This window comes from Bufo gargarizans, chromosome 10 (assembly GCF_014858855.1).
Source record: "Bufo gargarizans isolate SCDJY-AF-19 chromosome 10, ASM1485885v1, whole genome shotgun sequence".
NCBI classification, from domain to species: Eukaryota; Metazoa; Chordata; class Amphibia; order Anura; family Bufonidae; genus Bufo; species Bufo gargarizans.
The window spans coordinates 120,731,620-120,755,673 of record NC_058089.1 but is presented as its reverse complement, the minus strand read 5'-3'; the positions used below and the strand labels follow the sequence as shown (position 1 = coordinate 120,755,673).

The 24,054-nt window shown below is 41.2% G+C and overlaps 1 protein-coding gene across 1 annotated transcript; it reads left to right on the top strand.

Annotated features, from left to right (window-relative positions):
- Nucleotides 1–231: 231 nt before the first annotated feature.
- On the top strand, nucleotides 232–11,259 carry TAT (tyrosine aminotransferase). Its single transcript, XM_044270887.1, has 12 exons — nucleotides 232–366; nucleotides 1,952–2,192; nucleotides 2,314–2,418; nucleotides 3,388–3,455; nucleotides 3,551–3,709; nucleotides 4,215–4,353; nucleotides 5,302–5,354; nucleotides 6,076–6,228; nucleotides 7,126–7,254; nucleotides 8,605–8,688; nucleotides 9,670–9,768; nucleotides 10,709–11,259. The coding sequence occupies exons 2-12, from the start codon at nucleotides 1,955–1,957 to the stop codon at nucleotides 10,850–10,852; spliced, it is 1,371 nt and encodes a 456-aa protein (XP_044126822.1). The 5' UTR covers nucleotides 232–366; nucleotides 1,952–1,954; the 3' UTR covers nucleotides 10,853–11,259.
- Nucleotides 11,260–24,054: the final 12,795 nt, after the last annotated feature.

Here is a 24,054-nt window from a genome sequence, read left to right as displayed (position 1 = left end):
TTCATTGTACCTTATAGGGTGCACTTTGAACACTCGGATTCTTGTGACCTGATGCATATTGTTTACACACATCCATACATAGGACACAATGTTGTTTTTACAGAAGAGGAAATTTCTGAAATAGTTAACTACAATGCCTTCAAAATCAGTTCAATATGGTACATAAAGCGACAGGAGGTATGTTTAGCAAATGGAACACAGCCCACTCTTCTCCGCCAATAGGAGCAGGGAGACAGGTCCAACACCCATTTTTTTGGGACTATTTCATGGACGGATGTTACCTAGTCTGCGATTCCTCCTGTCAGCTGTGTTAGATTTCCGAGAGACAAAAGAATCCCTCATCCCTGCGCACGTTTAACCTGACAGGTACGGGTAACCTGATATTACAATAAAATCATTGATGATGAATTAATGAAAAGTATCTATTTAACAATTATTTATTACATTCCATATTTAGTACTTTATTATATATTTTTTGGGGGTATTTTACTGCTCTTGAAATTGAAGGTTACCTAAATATAGTTTTAATCTTTTTATGTTCTTTAATGTTACCTAATTATGGAAAAAAATTATTGCTGTTCGTAACAATTCTAAATTTATTTTTTTGGCACTGTGTATTTTTATTTATTTTTGTACCATGAACTGTATTAATAACCACTCCATTGTGTTTTTCTGATATCCTTCTGAGATAACGATGTCTTTACTCGTTAAAAAATATGTTAATGTTTAAGATTAATATTATTATTGTTATCGTTATTATATGCGCACTGCTTTTATATAATTTTTTACTTTAATATTTTAAAATAAGTTTACTTTCACTCTATAATATATTTCAAATTAAAATGGTAAATGTAGGCAAATATATATATATATATGCAAATAGTTGCTTAATACTCCTTAGTTTAAAATATGATACACATTTTATGATGAAACATTCATATTTTATACCGAGTTATTATAAGCAGTAATTAAAATAAGTTTCATCATTATTTTTTTATTAGAAAAAAATTGATAATTAAAAGCAATGAATATATAAAAAACTTTTTTATTATATTTTTAATAAATAATATAAATATATATATATATAAACTAATTATATATAATGAATTATATATAAATATATAAATAAATTATATAACTTATATAAATTTATATAAATTATATATAAATGAATTATATATAAATGGATTATATATGACATTTATAATTCCACAGTATCTTTAGTACATACCTATTAAAAAAATATAATCATTTTGCTACCTGTAGTAATTTTAATTACTACTGTAATTTTATGGTCTTTTTAAGGCTAGTTTCACACTTGCGGCAGGACGGATCCGACAGGCTGTTCACCATGTCGGATCCGTCCTGCGGCTATTTCGCCATGCCGCCGGACCGCCGCTCCGTCCCCATTGACTATAATGGGGACGGGGGCGGAGCTCCGGCGCAGCACGGCGGTGCACGGAGAAAGCCGCTGGACTAAAAAGCCTGACATGCAGTAATTTTAGTCCGGCGCCCTTTCTCCGTGCACCGCCGTGCTGCGCCGGAGCTCCGCCCCCGTCCCCATTATAGTCAATGAGGACGGAGCGGCGGTCCGGCGGCACTGGCGAAATAGCCGCAGGACGGATCCGACAGGGTGAACAGCCTGTCGGATCCGTCCTGCCGCAAGTGTGAAAGTACCCTAAGGATGGTTTCATGCATACTTATTTTTGTCATTTGTTATTTTGTTTATACTCCAGATGTTACTTTAAAGCTGTTTTTTGTTTTGCATTGTGACAGGGTTTGTTTAGCATTTTTAGCATTTCCACAGTGTTCTGGGTACAGAATTTTTATCTGCTGTTTTTCCTTCAGGAATTGAAGTGGAAAAACACTAGAAAAAAAAGAGCTGATAAAAAAAAATATAGAAAAGGGAAGAAATGCATGTGCTTCTTTTAACATTCTCTTACTTTTGCAGAAAATGCAGACAGATTCCTACGTGATCCAGATGAATGGCTCTCCTGTCCACCCTAAAATCCTTGATGTTCATGTCAATATTCAGAGACCTAATGGCATCGAGAAGATGAAAAACCGAAAGCCAAGATGGGCTGTGAGAGCATCGGAAATGTCAAAGAAGACGTTCAATCCTATAAGAGCCATTGTGGACACTATGAAAGCCAGGCCTAATCCTGATAAGCCAATGATTGCCTTATCTATAGGTCAGTATCTGGGTGATCTTCCGCTGTTCTTCTGATATGGTCTTGGAGGCAGCAATCATTACAGGATAGGAGCTATGTGATCACCATTAACATGATAACCACAAGAAAACTTTTATTCTAGGTGACCCCACAGTATTTGGAAACCTGCCTACTAATGATGAAGTCGCTCGAGCTATGAAAGATGCAATTGACTCTCAAAAGTATAATGGCTATGCTCCAAGTATAGGTAAGCCTAAAGACCACTGATTATTGGCTAGCAATATATTATCCAGAATTTTTATACTTTAATAACTGAGTAAAATTGTCCCAAACGTGTTTAAAGATAACTGTAGAGTCATCAATGTCGTAGATTCCAGAGTAACACTAGTCATTGGCATCATATAATCCAGAAGAACAGAAGTCATTGATATAGAATCCAGACTAGCAGCGTCATCACTATTGACGAAGCCAGGAGAATAGTAAAGTCAAATCCAGGGGAAAAAAAATCACTAGCCAAGAATCAAGAATAGTGGCCATCACAGAATCCAGAAGAAGTCCAGAAGTCATTGATATAGAATCCAGACTAGCAGAGTCATCACTACTGTACAAGCCTGAAGAACATTATCAAATCCAGACAAAAGTAGTCATCACAAGGCTAGAATCAAGAATAGTTTCCACCTCCTCTTATCACATCTTCCCACAATCGCCTCCAAGATTTCTCCCGCGCATCCCCCATACTCTCGAACCCGCTACCCCAACATATCAGACTCTCACCTACAGTGGAATCCTTCAAAATAAACCTGAAAACCCACCTCTTCAGACAAGCCTACAACCAGTGACCCTGCTGCCTCTATACCGCCTATGACATACTTCACCCGCACCTACTGTGTCCTTCTCCCATACCATGTAGATTGTAAGCCCTCACGGGCAGGGCCCTCTCTCCTTCTGTACCAGTCTGTAACTCGTCTTGTTTATCATTAGTGCAATTGTCTGTATTATGTATGTGCACCGCTTATCATATGTACAACGCTATGGAGTGAATGGCGCTTTAATAATAAATAATAATAATCAGTGCATAGAACCCAGAACAGTAGAGTCATCACAGTCATCACTGTCATAAAATCCTCAAAATAAACTTGTATAATCCAAAAGGACAATAGAATTAAATTGCTTGTTATTGTATGCAATCAACACTATACTTGTCTTGTATTTGCAGGATACCAGTGTAGCCGGGAAGTGATTGCCAAGTACTACACTTGCCCTGAAGCCCCTTTAGAAGCCAAAGTAGGTGTTTGATTGTTGGAAGAACATTAGTTAAAACCTTTAGTCTATAGAGTTGCTCTAGTTCCGTGCCATAATTACAATTATTCCTCGTTTAGGATGTCATCCTCACAAGTGGCTGCAGCCAGGCTATCGAGTTGGCTCTTGCAGTTTTGGCCAATCCTGGACAGAACATATTGGTGCCATGTCCCGGATTCTCTCTCTACAAAACCTTGGCTTTGTCCCTGGGGATAGAAGTGAAACTGTACAATTTGATAGTAAGTACACATTTTATAGTCTAAGTCTAAGAACTGATAACTTGGCTGTATATCATTAGTCCAAGGGAGAAAGAGAGAACTGCAAAGTCCATACTATTTGATAAACCAGACACATATTACTAGTCCTTGAGTCATTCCCTTATCTCAAGATGTTAAAACTGTTAGATTTAGGTCATCGTTTACGATACCCACTGCATAGCCATCAAATTTTGGCATATTCAAAGGTGCAACTCGAAGCTCCTGGGCCCCTACCCACCACCTACCATGTACCATTTTTAATACTGGTGTCTTATGTGTGGGTCCACAGTGTGATTGCTATCACACCTATTCTGTGGGCGTCTTTAAGTACCTAATATTACAAAAGCCAATTTCAAGGATGAGTAGTCTTTCTTTTTTTAGGGCAAAAAATTATTTTTAGATTGAAACTCACAGTAATTTCAGACAATATTCATATGGTTGCTAGGAAAGTAGAACTAAATATTTATTCGGTATGTTGCATTTCTAGCCTGAGAAGTCCTGGGAGATTGATTTGAAACAGATGGAATCTCTGGTGGATGAAAAAACAGCCTGTATCATCATCAACAACCCATCCAACCCCTGCGGCTCGGTGTTCAGCAAGAAACATTTGCAAAAAATCCTTGCCGGTTAGTAGACCGGGGGATGACTGAATCCTATAACTATGTACTGTCTGTCATATATACCTTGAGCATGGCCATACGGAATAAACTAGAAAACCACTAATGTATATCAATGGATGGATTCAAAACAGGGCACAAGATGTCTACCAGCGAAAAAAATAAATTCATGGACTGGTGAACGAATAAAACACTTACATGGTGCCCTCCTTTATATCTGCAGATCTACCGATTCCCGGGCTCCTCTTCTACCATCCAAGATGGTCGCACTTCTTCTCAGATTACCCGATGCATACTGTGCATTTGGTAGTCCAAGACACTTCCTAAAGGACGTGTAGACATCTGAGTCTCACTTCCTTCTGGGATTCGGGTCCCCACCTATCCCTTGGTTGAACTTGATGGACTTATGTGTTTTTTTTTTTGTAACTATGTCTTCGACTACCAATGCACAGAATGCATCAGGTAGTCTGTCTGGGCAGCCATCTTGAAGGACACAAGGGGAGCCTGGGAATTGGCGGATCTGCAGCTGAAAAGATGAAACCCAGGTCACCATGTAAGTGTTTTTCTCGTTCCCCCATTAATGTCACTTGAATGGTGGGACTGTGAATGGTGGTTGTGGAAATGATATAGACATCATAAGCCTCCCCTTCTCTTATGTCATATATAGGAGACAGCTGGCAACTTTGTACACTAAATTCTGCAGTCAATTAATACATTAACTGCAGATTTTAATGTGCAAAGATCCCACCTGCCTTATATATTTAGTAGGTTGGAGTAGGGGCAATTAGGCAGGCACTTTACTTAATTGTTAAGGTGGCAATGTTGCCTTCCAAAAACCTCTGCAGGGATGCGTCTAAGCTTCCAGTTGACCATCTCCCAAAGACTTATTAAAAAAATGCACCACATACTTGACTAATACAGTACCACTTCATTAAGTTGTCACATCTCTTCCTGCAGTGGCCTCCAGGAAATGTGTACCCATCTTGGCCGATGAAATATATGGCGACATGGTGAGTTTATCTGAAGTTTATTTGTCTTAATGTATACCATTATTATTCTCTCTGGTATACTACTTTTTTGTGTATGTTTTTGATGTGGAAATCGGCACTGCCTGCTTCGAACACCTGCCGATCTTTTGGTGGGCTTCTGCTTTCAAACGGCAGCCAATCAGACCAAGTCCGAGCTGTAGTGTAAATCATTGCGAGGTGGGAGCAGCGGCTTCTGCCTCTGCTGATAGTCTGGCTTCACGCTTGGTTAGTGGCTCTTTCAGGACCCCTTACCTTATGTTAAGTCCACCCCTTCTTCTCACTTAGATGTTCCTTAGATGTCATAATGATTTTGCAGTTGTGTGCACTCCTTTGAGGTTTTATTTTTTATTTTATTTGGCCACAATGTTCATTATTTAGTCTCCAGATGTTTTGGGCACATAACAGAGTCATCCTCCCCTTCCCCGTACATAAGAGTAATGCTCTCACTTTTTGGAATAACCAAAAATAATCTAATGAAATACAAACTGTAGATGGCAACAAAACAGCGTCATAAGGAAATTATTATAGTAAAAATTTAGAATATCCAACTGTGTGCAAATCTGATGTCTATTATAACCATGATTTAGTTAGTGACCTGCTAAATATTTAGAATTTTTTTTTTAAAGGCAGTATGATGGTACTATTAATATTATTAATTGATAAAATTCTAATGAAAAAAATAATATGAATTATTTTCCTTTAGGTTTTTGAGTATGGGGCATTCCAGGGATTAGCGCCACTGAGTACTAATGTACCAGTCCTGTCCTGTGGTGGTCTCGCTAAACGCTGGTTGGTGCCAGGATGGAGAATGGGGTGGATCCTTATCCACGATCGGAAAGACATTTTTGGCAAGGAGGTGAATAAACGTCACTTTTTACAATTTATTGGTTTAGTAAAATATTCTTATCATGACTAGTAAAATAAAATTCTTTTAGTCTGGCATTCATGGAATCAAACAAAGTACTGTACTGAAAATCTCCAGGAAGACACTTGAAAAGTAAACCTACTCCTGTTGATACAGTAAAGTGACTGATCAGCCAATCAGCAAGTCATCACTGTAGCCTGTGACTGGCTCAGAGGTTATGTTTCCAAGTGAAGTGGGTCCATGAAGTAGGAACTGGTGGGGAACCCAAAACCCCAGAACCAGGGGCATAACTACCATAGTGGCAGACCATGCGACTGCTATGGGGTCCAGGGCAAGAGAGGGTCCAGTCTTAGTTGGGATCATCTCCTCTTCTACTGAGGATGAAAACTTGGTCAGGACGCTACCCTCTAGGAACAACGTTTAGCAAATGAGGCCGTGGAAAAAATGTCCCAAGGATCACTGAAAGGGGTTTAGGCAGAAACCCTTCTGTCCTGTGGGGGGACCTGGTTTGATCCTTGCTTGGCCCTTACTTCTCAACGTACGCCACTGCCCAGATCAGTAGCGCCGGGGGATCGATAAGGTGGTTAATACTTTTTAAGCCATTCTGACCCTAAAACCTTTTCACAGCCCCTTTTAAGGCGACTATTTTAAGAAGACCATTTTAGGGAGGCCATTTTAAGTGGATGGAACACAAAACAGTTATCATTTCTAATTATAAGACCAAACAGTCGCCATTTAGGAATACCTGACGATCTGATCATTGTAAAAGCGCAGCATTTTAAAACAAAATGAAGAACAGCCATCAATGTATAGAAATGGTGTACAATGATAATACACAAGTTCATTTACATTCAGCCTAGATCTAATATTATTCACATTGCGTTTCAGATCCGAGAAGGACTTGTGAGACTCAGTCAAAGGATCCTCGGCCCATGTACCATTGTCCAGGGAGCTCTCGATCACATAATAAAAAGGACACCTCAGCATTTTTATGAAAACACTATAAACTTCATTAAGGTAAGTCTTCATTAACACTGTGCTTCACTTCTAACCCTTAGCCACTTGTAGTAGTAAAATGGTGGTAGACCTTCACTGGTGGTGGACCTTTATAAATATGGGTATTGTAACTACGGTAATGCTCTATTTCCGTGAAATAAAAACGTTCTTACCTAGAAATCCATCAGTGGCCATATTTCTTTCTTTTGTTTCTAGTGGTGTGAGTAGTTGAAGGGCAGTTATTTCTCTTTCTTAGTGTGCATGGCCACAAAATGACCTTAATGCTTAATAATAATGTTCTTGAGATCAGGAACTTCCTTGAATAGAGGGTCATAGTATTGATTTTGACAACATTGTCTTGTAACGTCATCTATGTACCGTGCATGGCCACAAAATGACCTTAATGCTTAATAATAATGTTCTTGAGATCAGGAACTTCCTTGAATAGAGGGTCATAGTATTGATATTGACAACATTGTCTTGTAACGTCATCTATGTACCGTATCCTGAACAAGACAAACAAAAATTCTCAGAACTAAATCTACTGTGCTAAAGCCACCATCATTTTGGCCAAGAAACCTCCTTTCCATCCCAAGGTCAACTCTTTCGGTGCTGCTTGAGGAATACCAAAAAAGCCATTACAGAAATCCCATACTTGAGTGCTCAGGCCTTAGCAAAGCTAAGCTTAAAATTATGTGCCTTAATCCTTAAAGGGGGTTTTCTCAAAATAGGTCAGCAATATCTGATCAGTGGTGGACCGAGTCTCATCACCTCCGCTATATTGTATAGCGACTGTGCTTGGTACTGCAGTCCAGACCCTTTCACTTGAGTGGGAATGAGCTTCACATGTGCCACCTGACCTATGAACATGATGTCAATGGCCTACGAAGAGGCAACAGTGCTCACTGGATAGCCGCAGCCTCCTACATCAGCTGATTGTCGGAGGTTCCCAGGCAGTCAGACTCCTACCGATCTGACATTAATGACCTGTCCTGAGAATAGGTCATTAATATTCTACTCCTGGAAAACCCATTTAAATTAAATCAGACAAATTGACAAATTAGCAAATATCCAAATTGTCCAAATATCCAACTGGTTGGTTTTTGGAGCACTATCAATGATAACACCCCTTAATATATTGAGTAAGTTAGAAGTTGTCAGTTTAGTCTTTGGTAAATAGGTCAGTGTTTAAAGAACAAATTGCGTAATGTCGGGTTGTTGCGTCAAAGATTCAGGTCATGGCTTTAGCACTGGTCTTATCTGATACAATATTACTCCCTCTACTCTTTACTTTGGCTTCACATTGTTCCGAGTCAACTATTTTCTGGACTATCCACTGAAATCCATTCTTGCTTTGTGTACTTTTTGCAGTCTAACGCTGACCTATGCTACAGTACCCTCTCCTCGGTCCCTGGACTTTGCCCTATTCGACCAGCAGGAGCCATGTACTTGATGGTAAGCAATAAATCGGCCAGACAACCATGTGGTCGAAAATTCTGTAAACTTTTGACCTAGAACCTTTGATCTAGGACAGATCTGCACAACAAACAGCTTTTAAAACCGGCCATACTTAGCTGACATCTACTTGGTTAGAAGACATCTACTTGGTTAGAAGACATCTACTTAAACGAAGTATATCTTTTGAAAAATAAAAACATGGCAGATTTAGAACTTGTTTAAGGAATTACGAATAGAATCCCGCCTCTTATTCCTTCAAGTGCTACAGAGAAACGCAGTTTTGTAGAACACGTGTCCCAGATTTCTACTTCTCATCACCATAGGACATTTAGTGGACCCATTGGATCCATACCAGACCAATACCAGCAGCAGTAAACATGACTGTGATCAATGGTATCCCTATGGTCTTACATATTTATGGAAATAATTTTTAGATCATACTATCTTCCTTCATATAGTCTAACCTTTCAAGATACATGATATTTAAATATGAATATAAACCCCCCAAGACGTCGATACTACACACGTCATTGTAATGCAATGTGTGTGTTCTAGGGGCACACTCACACGTAGTCAATGGGTTTATGAAAAAGTTGTAAATGACTGGCTGCGTTAGGTCAACCATGCCATACACTTGCATTTTAGCCAACAACGTCCAAAGAAATCCAAAGTGACAGATCCCAGACCATATTTAGCTTATGTGTATGGACGGATTAACGCTAAAATATTTAGTAACTAATGTGATCAGCAACTCTACCATATCTCTTGCTGTTTTTCAATCTTACACACAATTGAAATATCTATGTTATGGCCTGAGCTATGGAGAACCTGTCTAGGCACAAGCCACCATTAAAATGACTAATATACCTATTATACATGTGGAAAGCGGGCTGACAACACAACATCCCAGTAATATCAATGGTTCCAATGAAATTATTCAGAAATAGTAGTCAAAGTATTGTTCTTCTCCTTCTGTAGGTCGGCATTGATATGGAACATTTTCCCGAATTTGAGAGCGATGTGGATTTTACGGAACGAATGATCTCCGAGCAGTCAGTCTTCTGCCTCCCTGCTACAGTAAGTCTTCATGCGTGTTATGCTCCAGGCTGCACAGGTTTGCAATGTGGGTTAAACGCAACACGTAAGGCATGAATGTTCTTTAGCATCCAATACTTTATAGCTGCAGTACTCCCATTGATCCTCATGTCTCATACGCAACAGAACTACAATGTAGTAAAATTCTGCAACCTATCCCCCAAAAAATAATTCTTTCCTATAGAAATTGTCACGGATGGTGTTGCAGAAAACTAGAAGATACAAATAAAGATCCGACTGACTTGATCCCAAACTAAGGAACATAAGCGTCAGCCCGATAAAAGCCCTAGAGCTGTCCCTGACTGCTCAGCCCATGCAAAGATCTTTATGATAGATAATTGCATGCTCTCGTACCTAGACTGTGTGACACCTGAAAACTCTATAATAGTGAGGGGACACGACCACCGGCTCCCTACACTTAATACAGAGGGAGTCAGGGTCACCTAGGATCAAGCCAACAGGAAAACACAAATAAATGAACAGACTTATCTGTAGAAGCATCAGTTGCAGCAACCAGCATGAGCACAATTCAGGAAGTTTTATAAACCGCAAAGTGATGCAGTATGGGAGGGGATATAAAGGGATGCAATCAGTGCAACTAGATGACAGCTGAGAGAGGGAAACGAGATGACAAAACGAAACCAAAACAAAAGAACCTCAAGCTAGAGGTACTGAAGAATGTCTGTCAGAGCTTCTCAGAGATCTGGTGGTGACAGAAATATATTGCTATTCATAATACAGTCTCCAGGTGGCAACTTATTCATTCAGCACAGCGCCACCTGGTAACTTAGTTGTGTTCTTTTACTGGCATAGATCAAATTTACTATATCTATGTTGGAATGAACGCTATGGGGCGATAAATCTTTACTAGGAAAGCTGCAAAACCTTGGTTGGTGATTGTTATTCCTAATGTTCTCAACAGTGTTTCGAATATCCCAACTACTTCCGGGTAGTCCTCACGGTTCCCGAGGAGATGATGGTTGAGGCCTGCCGACGCATCTGTGAATTCTGCTCAGAGCATTATCAAGACGGAGAAGTCACACAGGAACTGGAATGTGACAAATGAGCAACAAGCCAGGATTTTGAAGGCATGAAATCCCTTAATAACTCCACTACTGCGTTCCAGGCACCGAAATGGTCACCTTACTTCCAGCTATACTCCATGTCCAGCCATATATCATGTTTTATTTACGGTTTTTGTACTTTTCACATTTTGGTTGGCGATGGGGTGGGGGGGGGGGAGAAGCAATAAAAAGAAAAGCGATGTGCCACCCTTGCCATTACAATCTCCTGCAATCATAAATAATACTGTATTTCCATATATGATATAATATTATATACTATGCGACTGTAGTATTTTTTATATGACATACTCTAAATGCATGCAGTCTACTATATATCTATATCTATTGTAAATTAAAAAAGTAAGTTATTTTTGTGTTTTTTGTATGAATAAAGATGTTAAACTTGCAATGGTGTATTCGTTATTATGGAGGGTTCCTGGCACTGCCAAAATTATGGCGCCTTGAGTACAGTCATTACAGCGCTACTTCTAGTGTTTCGAGGAATCGTCCACTAGACAATTGACCTTTGGCATTTATTTTACATAGAGGAGACAGGTTGACTTTTACCTATCTGATTGTATTGATTTCCTGAAAGATAAGAGGTGCCAAATGTGCATTCGAGACGCTCATCTCCCGAAGAATGTCAGTTGATCTATGACCCTTCAACCCAGGGACAAAGAAGGGAACCTGGGCCTCTATACACCACCACAATGGATTTAAAATGAAAGAACAAGATGCGCTTTACCTGCAGACTGTCAGCCTTACCTGCAGACTGTCAGCTTTATTTGAGGATATTTACATCCAAATCAGGTGAACGGTGCAGGAATTACAGCAGTTTGCATCTGTGCCTCCCACTTGTTAAGGGACCAAAAGTAATGGGACAATTGGCTTCTCCGCTGCTCCATGCCCAGGTGTGGGTTATTCCCTCATTATCCCAATTACAATGAGCAGATAAAAGGTCCAGAGGTCATTTCCAGTCTGCTATTTGCATTTGGAATCTGTTGCTGTCAACTCTCAAGATGAGATCCAAAGAGCTGTCACTATCAGTGAAGCCATCATTAGGCTGAAAAAACACAACAAACCCATCAGGGAGATAGCAAAAACATTAGGCGCGGCCAAAACAACTGTTTGGAACATTCTTAAAAAGAAGGAACGCATCGGTGAGCTCAGCAACACCAAAAGACCCGGAAGACCACGGAAAACAACTGTGGTGGATGAGCAAAGAATTCTTTCCCTGGTGAAGAAAACACCCTTCACAACAGTTGGCCAGATCAAGAACACTCTCCAGGAGGTAGGTGTATGTGTGTCAAAGTCAACAATCAAGAGAAGACTTCACCAGAGTGAATACAGAGGGTTCACCACAAGATGGAAACCATTGGTGAGCCTCTAAAACAGGAGGGCCAGATTAGAGTTTGCCAAACGACATCTAAAAAAGCCTTCACAGTTCTGGAAGAACATCCTATGGACAGATGAGACCACGATCAACTTGTACCAGAGTGATGAGAAGAGAAGAGTATGGAGAAGGAAAGGAGCTGCTCATGAACCTAAGCATACCACCTCATCAGTGAAGCATGGTGGTGGTAGTGTCATGGCATGGGCATGTATGGCTGCCAATGGACCTGGTTCTCTTGTATTTATTGATGATGTGACTGCTGACAAAAGCAGCAGGATGGATTCTGAAGTGTTTCGGGCAATATTATCTGCTCATATTCAGCCGAATGTTTCAGAACTCATTGGACGGCGCTTCACAGGGCAGATGGACAATGACCCAAAGCATACTGCAAAAGCAACCAAAGAGTTTTATAAGGGAAAGAAGTGGAATGTTCTGCAATGGCCGAGTCAATCCCCGGACCTGAATCCGATTGAGCTGCATTTCACTTGCTGAAGACAAAACTGAAGGGAAAATGCCCCAAGAACAAGCAGGAACTGAATACAGTTGCAGTAGAGGCCGGGCAGAGCATCACCAGGGATGAGACCCAGCGTCTGGTGATGTCTATGCGTTCCAGACTTCAGGCTGTAATTGACTGCAAAGGATTTGCAACCAAGTATTAAAAAGTGAAAGTTTGATTTATGATTATTATTATGTCCCATTACTTTTGGTCCCTTAACAAGTGGGAGGCACAGATGCAAACTGTTGTAATTCCTGCACTGATCACCTGATTGGGATGTAAATCCCCTCAAATTACAGCTGACAGTCTGCAGGTAAAGCACATCTTGTTCTTTCATTTCAAATCCATTGTGGTGGTGTATAGAGCCAAAAATGTTAGAATTGTGTCGATGTCCCAATATTTATGCACCTGACTGTATAAATATCTGATGGTTTCATTATACACTTCTTGATTTAGGGAGAGAAGTTTTGCTGCTGGGCGGCCCAATTTTGGGCACAAACTCGGCTTTCCCATGGACCAGATGGGAGGGAAGTGCATCTTGTATCTTCCATAATAAATTCCCTCAGTGCAGACATACACAAGGACACGATTGTAAGGGATGCAGTGGTAGCATTGCATGTGGAGGGCCCCTTTGCCACCATGCCAGCAGTATATGAATGGCACATGGTAACCTTCGAGTAGCCTTTTGTTTGCAGTAACGATACAATCTCACCACACGTTTCCCCCAGACCTTAGAAGTCTTTATGCCTGAAAACTTTCAGATGATTTTGTATGGACTGAGCTCACCCAGACCAAACAGCTTCTGATGCAACAGCCGAGAGTACTGGCAGAAACATTAAAAACGAGGATTAGAAGCATCTTAGAAATCAGCACATGTGGTGTTCCTCAAGTAATGTGGTCCAAGTATTAATTTAAAAAGGGAAACAAATACAAGTGTTAGAAGAGGACACGTGTTCACATATGGATGCCTTTTTCTCAAGATGTTCCTATGATTCAGGAAGGGGCGCACAGAGGGGACCTCTACTCCTATACTATTCCACCACTGAAAACCATTTTATACACAGTACATAATAAGCCGAGTAACTATATAAATACATTGCATTACTGATCCCAAAGTGATCCTGAGTTGCATCCTGTATTATACTCCAGAGCTGCACTCACTATTCTGCTGGTGCAGTCACTGTGTACATACATTACTTATCCTGTACTGATTCTGAGTTACATCCTGTATTATATCCCGGAGCTGCACTCACTATTCTGCTGGTGTAGTCACTGTGTACATACATTACTTATCCTGTACTTATCCTGAGTTACATCCTATATTATACTCCAGAGCTGCACTCACTATTCTGCTGGTGCAGTCACTTGTGCACATACATTACATTACTTATCCTGTACTGATCCTGAGTTACATCCTATATTATACTCCAGAGCTGCACTCACTATTCTGCTGGTGGAGACACTGTGTACATACATTACTTATCCTGTACTGATCCTGAGTTACATCCTGTATTATACTCCAGAGCTGCACTCACTATTCTGCTGGTGTAGTCACTGTGTACATACATTACTTATCCTGTACTGATCCTGAGTTACATCCTGTATTATACTCCAGAGCTGCACTCACTATTCTGCTGGTGCAGTCACTGTGTACATACATTACTTATCCTGTACTGATTCTGAGTTACATCCTGTATTATACTCCAGAGCTGCACTCACTATTCTGCTGGTGCAGTCACTGTGTACATACATTACTTATCCTGTACTGATCCTGAGTTACATCCTGTATTATACTCCAGAGCTGCACTCACTATTCTGCTGGTGTAGTCACTGTGTACATACATTACTTATCCTGTACTGATCCTGAGTTACATCCTGTATTATACTCCAGAGCTGCACTCCCTATTCTGCTGGTGGAGTCACTGTGTACATTACATTACTGATCCTGAGTTACATCCTGTATTATACTCCAGAGCTGCACTCACTATTCTGCTGGTGGAGTCACTGTGTACATTACATTACTGATCCTGAGTTACATCCTGTATTATACTCCAGAGCTGCACTCACTATTCTGCTGGTGGAGTCACTGTGTACATACATTACTTATCCTGTACTGATCCTGAGTTACATCCTGTATTATACTCCAGAGCTGCACTCACTATTCTGCTGGTTGTCACTGGAATCCACCAGCAATGTATTAATGACAGTTATTTCCTACATCAGATTACTATTCAGTGCTTAGTATATATATATATGACACTTCCAAGGGCGACAGAGTCAACATGGGCTCAGTACGGACTCCTCCCCGATATTCACAGGCAAAGAATATATTTTTCCAGATCCCCATGCCCCCAGCATCTCCATAGGTTTGCTTTTTGCTTGTCTTTTCAGGCTGCAAATCAACCAGAAAAAGTACTGATCAGACATCATGCGAGCAAGAAATGCAGGGAGATTTTAGCAGTGAAAGCCGCCTGGGCTGTGACATGTCAACTGGATGCATCATAGGCTCTAATCAATGGTGGTCCAGGCGCCAGGACCCCCATAGATTCATAGAGCAGGCCCATTCATGGAGACAGTGTGGAGCTTGTGGAAAGAGAATTACACAGCAAGGGCAGCGGAGGGTTGAATCTGGAGGTTGGTCATGTGGACGGGCAAACCTCAAGTTTTATGTAGGGTGTAGAGGGCTTTGATTTCGTTGGAGGCAGTGACCAAGAACAGATGGCTATGACAGGGCAGGCTTGCAGGAAAAACAAGTACAATAGAAATTTTCCAGAATCGTAGTCTGGATGTGTCGCGTAATAAGAGCTAAGTCTGGGACAATGCAGTTCCTGGAGATTGATTATATCGTGGGGTAAAATTACAGTCATTACAATGTAACTCTGATAGGAGGGATTAACTATGATGTTCAAGAATTTCGCAACGCAAGGTGAACAAATTACTGAGCAAATAAGCTGGCATTCCTTCTTTTCTTCCCTCCACACTACACCATCTGCGTCATGTGTGAGCCAACAGTGTGCTGGTCCGAAACTGGCCGCGGTCGGGGGACAACAGCTCCACGTGCTAAGAGGAACAGACAGGAGACTGCATTACAGCAAAGGAAATAGAGAGACCGTGCAAAAATGGTAAAAGGGTATGATGCCCACCCAAAACATTGTATTCTACAAATACAATATACAGTTACAACCTAACTTAAAAGCGTTGTCACGTTGTGAGCGCATTGCATGACCTATCTAGCGCTCAGGGGCGTAGCTAAAGGCTCATGGTCCCTAGTGCAAGAGTTCAGCTTGGGCCCCCTTCCCTCAGTGCTTTGTGGTCAGGGGGCAGGGAAGCACATTGCCTTTATGTTGCCTGAGGCTAAAATTGAAACGGCACCCCCCCCCTTCCCCCATGCCAAATTCTTGACCTAACCCCTTCCTCCAGCCAGATGTGTAACTTGACCAGCATGCACTTTCTATAATACCATTGTCTTCTTATGCACCACAAGGGTCTTTGGGCCCCCTCAGGCTCCTGCTACCTCTGCACCCCCTATAGTTATGCCCCTGCTAGCGCTCATCCTGTATTGTACTCCAGAGCTGCATTCACAATTCTTCTAGGTTGTCAATGAAACTTGTTATTCATGAATAAGAGCAAGTCAGATGCTGTTGTGCCTGTGGCTTAGTACGCACGCTTGATATCATATACGACCGAATTGGCATTAGTCAGGTGCTTCTGCACATGCCCAACTGTTAAGACAGGCGTCATATTGGAATAGGGCATGCTTCCCTTAAAAGGGGTCGTCCAGGCTGCAGATATTTGAATTGTCCTTAAAAGGGTTTTTCCCAATTTTTCTTTACTGATGACCTATCCTCGGGAAATGCACACCACACTTTTCAGATTTTTTATTTGTCCAAAATTTTGAAACCTTGTATCCTTTTCTTCTCACTTCACACACACTTGCTAATATGTGTTGGTCGATCACATAAAATCCCAATAAAATACATTTACGTCTGTGGGTGTAACATGAGAAATTGTAGTAAAGTTCAAGGGGTGTGAATACTTTTTCAAGGCACTGTATAGTAAAAGAAAAACTACTCATTAACCAATCCCCATGGTGGACTGAGAAGACAGGGCGACCTGTTTGAAAATTAAAGTACCCTAAAAGTTGCCTTTAGGATTGCTTCCCTATCTCTGCCAAGTCTCGAGGGGGGATGGGGGGGGGGGGTGCATAATCAATTATCCTAGACCTCAACTGCCTGACACAGTGTTAAAGAGCACCTGTCACCTCTTCTGACATGTCTGTTTTAGTAAACACTTGCATTCCCCATGTAATAATAATTCTGGAGCATCTATTCTTATGTCTGTATGTTGTGCTGTTTCTTTATTATTTCTACTAGAAGCTATGAATGAATTGCTAGCAGTCTGCAGTAAGGGTACAGAGGGGAGGTAACCAGTTGGAGGCGTGTCCCTGCACAGTCTGAAAATGGCAGCACTGATTGGATAGAGTGAGTCTGTGCAGGGACACACCTCCAACTGGTTACCTCCTCCTGTACCCTTACTGCAGACTGCCAGCAATTCATTCATAGCTTCTAGTAGAAATAATAAAGGAATGGCACAACATAGAGCCATAAGAATAGATGCTCCAGAATTGTCATTACATGGGGAATGCATGAAGCTATTAAAACAGGCCTGTCAGGAGCGGCGAGAGGTCCTCTTTAACCTCTATAAAATATTTTGGAACTGGTAAATCACCTTTTTAGTGCGTATCGTAGACCTGTGATGGTTCTGTCTCAGTCTACATGGTACAACAGCTTTGCTTTGACGGGTAGTAAAGTGCCTAATTTGATATTACCTGTCATACCGCCTCAGGCGCTGGCTTATCTCTCCAGTATTAAAAGCATCAGGCCTGATCCTTATCTCCTCAGACTTCTGTTCTCTGGGGAGGGTAGAGAAGCCCCCACAGATATTAGATGGTGGCCGGTCCCACCAAAATTGATATACAATGAATATTTATGGCCAGCCTAACGTGAACCCACATCTGAGTAAATCCACATGTCTTCTAAGTTCAGTGACCTTAGAAGACACGAGTGGTGGAACCGGAAATTCTAAGATATAAGGAAAGTTATGTCGTAACAGGACAGATATGTCATAAAAATTGCCAATGTTTGTGCGTGACAAGTGTAATTTTTTTATCACTCGTGTCACCAGACACCAAGATATGTATGCGTCAATGGAAACCCTTTTTATGAGATTCAAGACATACGTCATTCAGATGCCGATCACGAATATAATCATCTGCAGTACGGTCCACCCCTAAAAATTGGCTATACAGGAGAGAGTCCTACAGGAATCCAATTCAGCAGAATTCTCAGATTTTTTTTGACAAACTGGTCTGTTAAAGAGGACCTTTCACTGGTCCTGACATTACAATATTAGTACCTGGCAGTGTAGGGCATGATGAGTAGATATCCGTGCGCTCATTTCTTTTCGGATACGGTGCTCCGTTCCCCCGCTGTGTCCCTCGTTCTCTTTTGCTGCCATGTATGCTAATTAATAACACCGGTACCGGAAGGAGGAGAAGGCCATGTTTCTCAAGGGGTGTCTCCTTCTCCCCTTCTGTAACGCGCTCCGCTGCTCACAGCCAGGAAGAAGGAGATGCCCCCAGAGAAAAGCTGCCGTCTACTCCTCCCTGTACCAATGCAATTTATTAGCCTACAGAGTGGCAGAAGAGAACGAAGGGAGTTCCTTCACAAGTTCTTCTCAGCGCCTCTGTAGTAAAAAGACGTCGTCTATGTAACGCCACCACTCCACAACATTTCTAAAGTGGCATGGCACATAGACAAAATATCAATCAAGCACCATCATGTAAACTGATTGCATATATGGGTGTTATGTTTGACCCCATAGCAATCCCATGGCCTAAGCAAGCCCAACAAAACCTCCTTGTACTTAACCACGTGTAATATAGAACCGCACCTACAAAATTGGGAAAAACAATACACACTGTGGCTATGCAAACACCAACCAAAGACACACACTGCAAAGTAATATAATTTTTTTTTTACTTTTTATTAACTCATGATTAAAAAAAAGAAGCAACAATCGATAAAAGGTGGCAATCGCCTGCAAGAAGGGAGCTGCTTCTGGTACTAATTACATGTTGACACAAAGAAATGCCTCACAAATATATTGCGATATATATTTAGAACCAATACAAAGTACCACAACATAAAACACCTTGGAAAAAAAACGCTATACGGAACAAAAGTGATGAAATAAGATAGTTCAGATAAATACAGACCACAAGGTTCTAACCCCTAAGGATAGGTCATCCATATTCAAATCCTGTAAAACCCCTTTAAGACATAGGGAACATGTTCAAACTCACAACGTCACATGACGCTAGCAAAGTTTCACTATCAATTTCAATATCCCTTAAATTCTTTAAAGGGGTTGTCCAGTAACTTTTTAGCTGTATTTGCCGCCCATCCTCCAGTAGTACCTGTGAAGTGCCTTGAAAAAGTATTCGGAACCCTTTAACTATGTTTATTAATGTTACACTCACAAACCTAAGTGTTTTTTATTGGGATTTTATGTGATAGATCAACACAAAGAAGTACGTATGTGTGAAGTGTGACCAACTGCCTTCAGTATTCACCTAATTAGTAAATAGAGTCCACATGTGTGTAATTTATTCTAAGAACATCTACAGCTGTTCTGTGAAGGCTTCAGAGTTTTGTTAGTGTACATTAGTGATCAAACAACTTAAAAACAAACAAACAAAGGAACACACCAGACAGGTCATGGATAAAGTTGTTGAGAAGTGTAAAGCAGGGTTAGGTTATAAAAAAATATCACAGTCTCTAAACATCTCACGGAGAACTGTTCAATTCATTATCCAAAAATGGCACAACTGAAAACCTACCAAGATATGGCTGTCCACCTAAACTGACAGCCCAGGTAAGGACTGGAAGCAGCCAAAAAGCCCATGGTCACTCTGGAGGAGCTGCAGAGATCCACAGCTCAGGTGGGAGAATCTGTCCACAGGACAACTATTAGTCGTGTACCCCACAAATCTGGCCTTTATGGAGAGTGGCAAGAAGAAAGCCATAAGAAGTCCCACAAGTCACAAGCCATGTAAGAGACACAGCAAATATGTGGAAGAAGGTGCTCTGGTCAGATGAGACCAAAGTTTTTTGTTTGTTTTTTGCGGAAACTAACCCTGCACATTATCCTGAACATACCACCCCCACTGTGAAACATGGTGGTGGCAGCATCATGCTGTAGGGAGGCTTTTCTTCAGCAGGGACAGGGAAGCTGTTCAGAGGTGATAGGAAGATGGATGGAGTTAAATACAGGATAATTCTGGAGGAAAACCTGGTAGAGGGTGAGGCTACAAAAGACTTGAGACTGGGGTGGAGGTTCACCTTCCAACAGGACAACGACCCTCAACATCCAGCCCTAGCTACAATGGAATGGTTTAGATCAAAGCATATTCAAGTGTCAGAATGGCCAACACAGTCCAGACCTAAATCCCATTGAGAATCTGAGACAAGACTTGAATTGCTGTCCACAGATGCTCTCCATCCAGTGCGAGCTATTTTGCAAAGAAGAATGGGCAAAAATGTCAGCCTCTAGACGTGCAAAGTTGGTGGAGACATACCCCAAAAGACTTGCAGGTGTAATTGCAGTAAAAGGTGGTCCTAACAAAGTATTGACTCAGGGGTCTGAATACAAATGCACGCCACACTTTCCAGATTTTTATTTATGAAAAATGTTGAAAACCACGTATCATTTTCTTCTCACTTCACCCAGACTTGCTACTTTGTGTTGATCTATCACATAAAATCCCGATAAAATACATTTAAGTCTGTGGGTATAACTTGAAAAAATGTGGAAAAGTTCCAGAGGTATGAATACTTTTTCAAGACATTGTATATTTACCTGCTCACTGCCACTCCATTCCAGATTCGTGGCCACTGGGATGTCTTCACTGTTTCATTTGTATATACCTTCACCACTCAAGTGTGAATTGTGTCTATAATGATAACAGTTTCCTCAAGGTCATCTTAGGCAATTATTTCTTCATGTGTCATCAGGTAATTTCAATCTTTGGCATTTTGCTCTTACTTGGTTTGGCAGCAATCTGGCACAAAAGATAGCCTAACCCAGGGCATGGAGTTTCATGGATCTCCTTGTTTTCATTCTTTAATCCCAGTCCTAGGATCTGGATTTAGCTGCATGTGAATCCCCAGGTTGCGGCCTCCAGGATAGTCCTCAATAGGCTGTCAGGCTGAAAAACTGGTTGGTAGTCATAGTCAAACAAGTCTTGGGCGGTAAACAGGCCCAGGACCAGGCTCAGGACCAGTAATCGTTATCAGGAGACAGGGTCATGTTCAAGTCAGAGGACAGACAAATAAGGTCACGTGCAGTCAAGATAAAACCAAGTCAAACATGGAAAGAAATTACACAAATAACAGGAGCACATGTTGGGAAAAACACCAGCAGGCTTCACTAAAAAGTAACTACTGTACCTACAGGTGATGGGCTCAGAGTACTCAGACATTTGCTGTAGTGCAGCATTATTGCTCGCATGACTGTTTGCTGCTCAATTTTATCACATGAAATTTGATCAGAAAACCAAGTTTTCAACCTAATGCATCTGAAAAAAAATAATTCTGTAGTTCCAAGTGAAAATGGAACTAGTCTGGAACGTTCATTCGTGTGGCAGTATGTATTTATTTATTTTATGCACTTATATAGCGCTACTATATACTCATTTAGCATCCAACTGTCCTCGATGGGGCTCACAATCTGAGCTATGAAGACATATTGACCACAAGATTCTATAAAATGAATTCTTCTTTGAAGCTTCCGTCCTACGTTGTTCACTATGTTGCCATCTTACAGGATTAATGAGATTTTTGTTGTTTCATTCGTTTACCTTGTGCCTTTTTATTACTATTACGCTACCACTTGTAAACTTCGAGCTTCCATCCTAGTAAAAAAACGGAGTCAACATAACTAAGTGCATCCTGTATTTTTAATCACAAAGGGCACTTTCCCTTTTCTTTTGTAAATGTAATAATAAAAGCTATATTTTATATGTAAAAAGGCCAAAAACAGGATCATTATAGCATTGCGCTATTGGAATAAATTCTATTAAATGAGATTCCGGGCCATTTTGAGTCTTTGTGGTAGAAATAGAATTTCTATTACCATCATGCTGCCAATTGTAGACTTTTCCGGACCTCTCAGTTGCGCGGCAACTTAAATCTCTTAGGCTGGGTTCGCAAACATTAGTTGTGTGCATCAAGTTAGCTGAGCACAATTGATAATATTTTTGTGCATTTTGTACACCAGTCCAGTGTCCATAGATGGAGATCGTTGGAAGGAAAAGGGCCGCATGCTGCATTTTTACGTTCCAAAGGCAGGAGACATCTGGCATTGTTACTGATGCACTGGATGACATCAGTTTTCCTACCACGCCAGAGGGCAAAAAAACAACAGATGGTTGGATAGCCTTAGGGCCCTTTTACATGGGTCGAAGCACGGGGCGAAGGACATTGCCCGTTCGTTAAGCTTCATATTTGGATGAATGATCATCACTATGATCATTCATTCCCATACAGATTCATTGTTCATCGTTCATAGAAACCTTCATTCCCAATCATTTTCACGAACATCAGTCTTATCAAATTCCTACCTAAATTTCTTAAAAAAAGATCCGACCATCTGCATATTTTTACCATTTCTGTGACGAAAAAGTAGCCATCTGCACTTTGATCTTTTTCACGTCTTTCTGTAGGAAATCAATATTTACAAGCCTTGCATCAAACAGAAACTTCTTCTTCCTTCTTCTTGAAATCTGTGCAGATCGTGTGAAAAAATTCTGCCTTCTATGACAAAAATGAGGACGTCCGTTCTCATGCTACGTGGAGAACATGATACCTCATAGAAACTGAAGAATGTTGGCAGAAAAAGACACATCGTCCATCTAGCCTGCCCCTATGTTACTTCCTCATACAGGTGAAACTTCTCTTACTGGCATTTTTCCAACCACATCTGCTGGAAGTTCTAACCATCTACTACTCACAGAGTAAAATACCATTTTCTGACATTGTATAATTTTAGAATGGTTTTTAATAAAGTTGTTGAAAAGGCTATTTACCCTTAAGGACCGCCGCCACCAATTTTGTAGACTTTCTTTGGACCCGTTCTAATTTATCAAGAATATTTATAATGATCCCCCAATGTGTAGTTTCAAAGTAATTAAAGGGGTATTCCCATCACATACAATTTGGGCATATCGCTAGGATATGCCCCCTTGTCTGATAGGTGCTGGTCCCAGGGGTGAAAATAGAGCTGGGAAATTAATGGAGGGTGCACTGCGCATGCGCAGCCTCCCTACATTAATTTCAATGGGGCCTCTGAAAATAGCTGAGCGCTGGCCCGGCTATATCCGTCTGTATCATAGAAATGAATGGGAGCAGGGGCCACATGTGCACAGTGCGCTCCCATTCACTTGTATGGGAGCAGCGCTTGGTGGTGGACGGACTCCAGGAAACCCAGAGTCCTCCAGCCCCACAACTCTCTCTGCTCTGTTCTTGTTGTAGGTACGGATCCCATCAGACAATGAGGGCATATCCTAGCCTTTAACTTCTCGTAATCAGCTATGGAAGAGCCCACGGTGTCCTACTTACAACCTCCTCCAAACAGCAGAAAACATTGGGTGATGTATTGGCTCTATCACTCTAAATAATACAATCATGTGCAATCGTAGATCAGAAGAAAAACATAGGAAATTGTAAAAGTACTTTATTCCATCATATTAAAGAGGTTATCCAACCCCTAAAATGCCTCCCCATATACCTGGGCCCCTCACAGAGGTTGTACTTACCTGACGCCCGCACGACCGCTGCTGCATCTCCCCGTTGCGCGGATGAAAACATGTGGCGTCGGGAGGTTGTGGCAGCCAATAACAGGTTGTGATAGGAATGAGTCTCCCTAGCGTCTCCCGCAAAGCTGTGGAGGTTCGTTCCCATCATGGGCTGCTATTGGCTACCCTCTCGACACTGGATATTTTCATCTGCATGACGGGGAGGTGCAGCAGCGGCCGTGCGGGTGCCGGGGAGCCAGGTAAGTACAACCTTTGTGAGGGGCCCAGGCTTATGGGGAGGTATTTTAGGGGTTGGATAACCCCTTGAAAAAGGTTTCAGCTAGCAGAGGGTCCTGCCTATGCTTTTCGAGCAGTTATATACAGTCAGGTCCATAAATATTGGGACATAGACACAATTCTAAAATTTTTTGCTCTATACACCAGCACAATGGATTTGAAA

Coding starts and splice junctions, on each gene's coding strand:
- TAT (XM_044270887.1), top strand. CDS start 1,955: ATGCAGACAGATTCCTACGTGATCCAGATGAATGGCTCTCCTGTCCAC. Junction 3,456..3,550: donor AAGCCCCTTTAGAAGCCAAA/GTAGGTGTTTGA, acceptor TTCCTCGTTTAG/GATGTCATCCTCACAAGTGG. Junction 3,710..4,214: donor TGAAACTGTACAATTTGATA/GTAAGTACACAT, acceptor TTGCATTTCTAG/CCTGAGAAGTCCTGGGAGAT.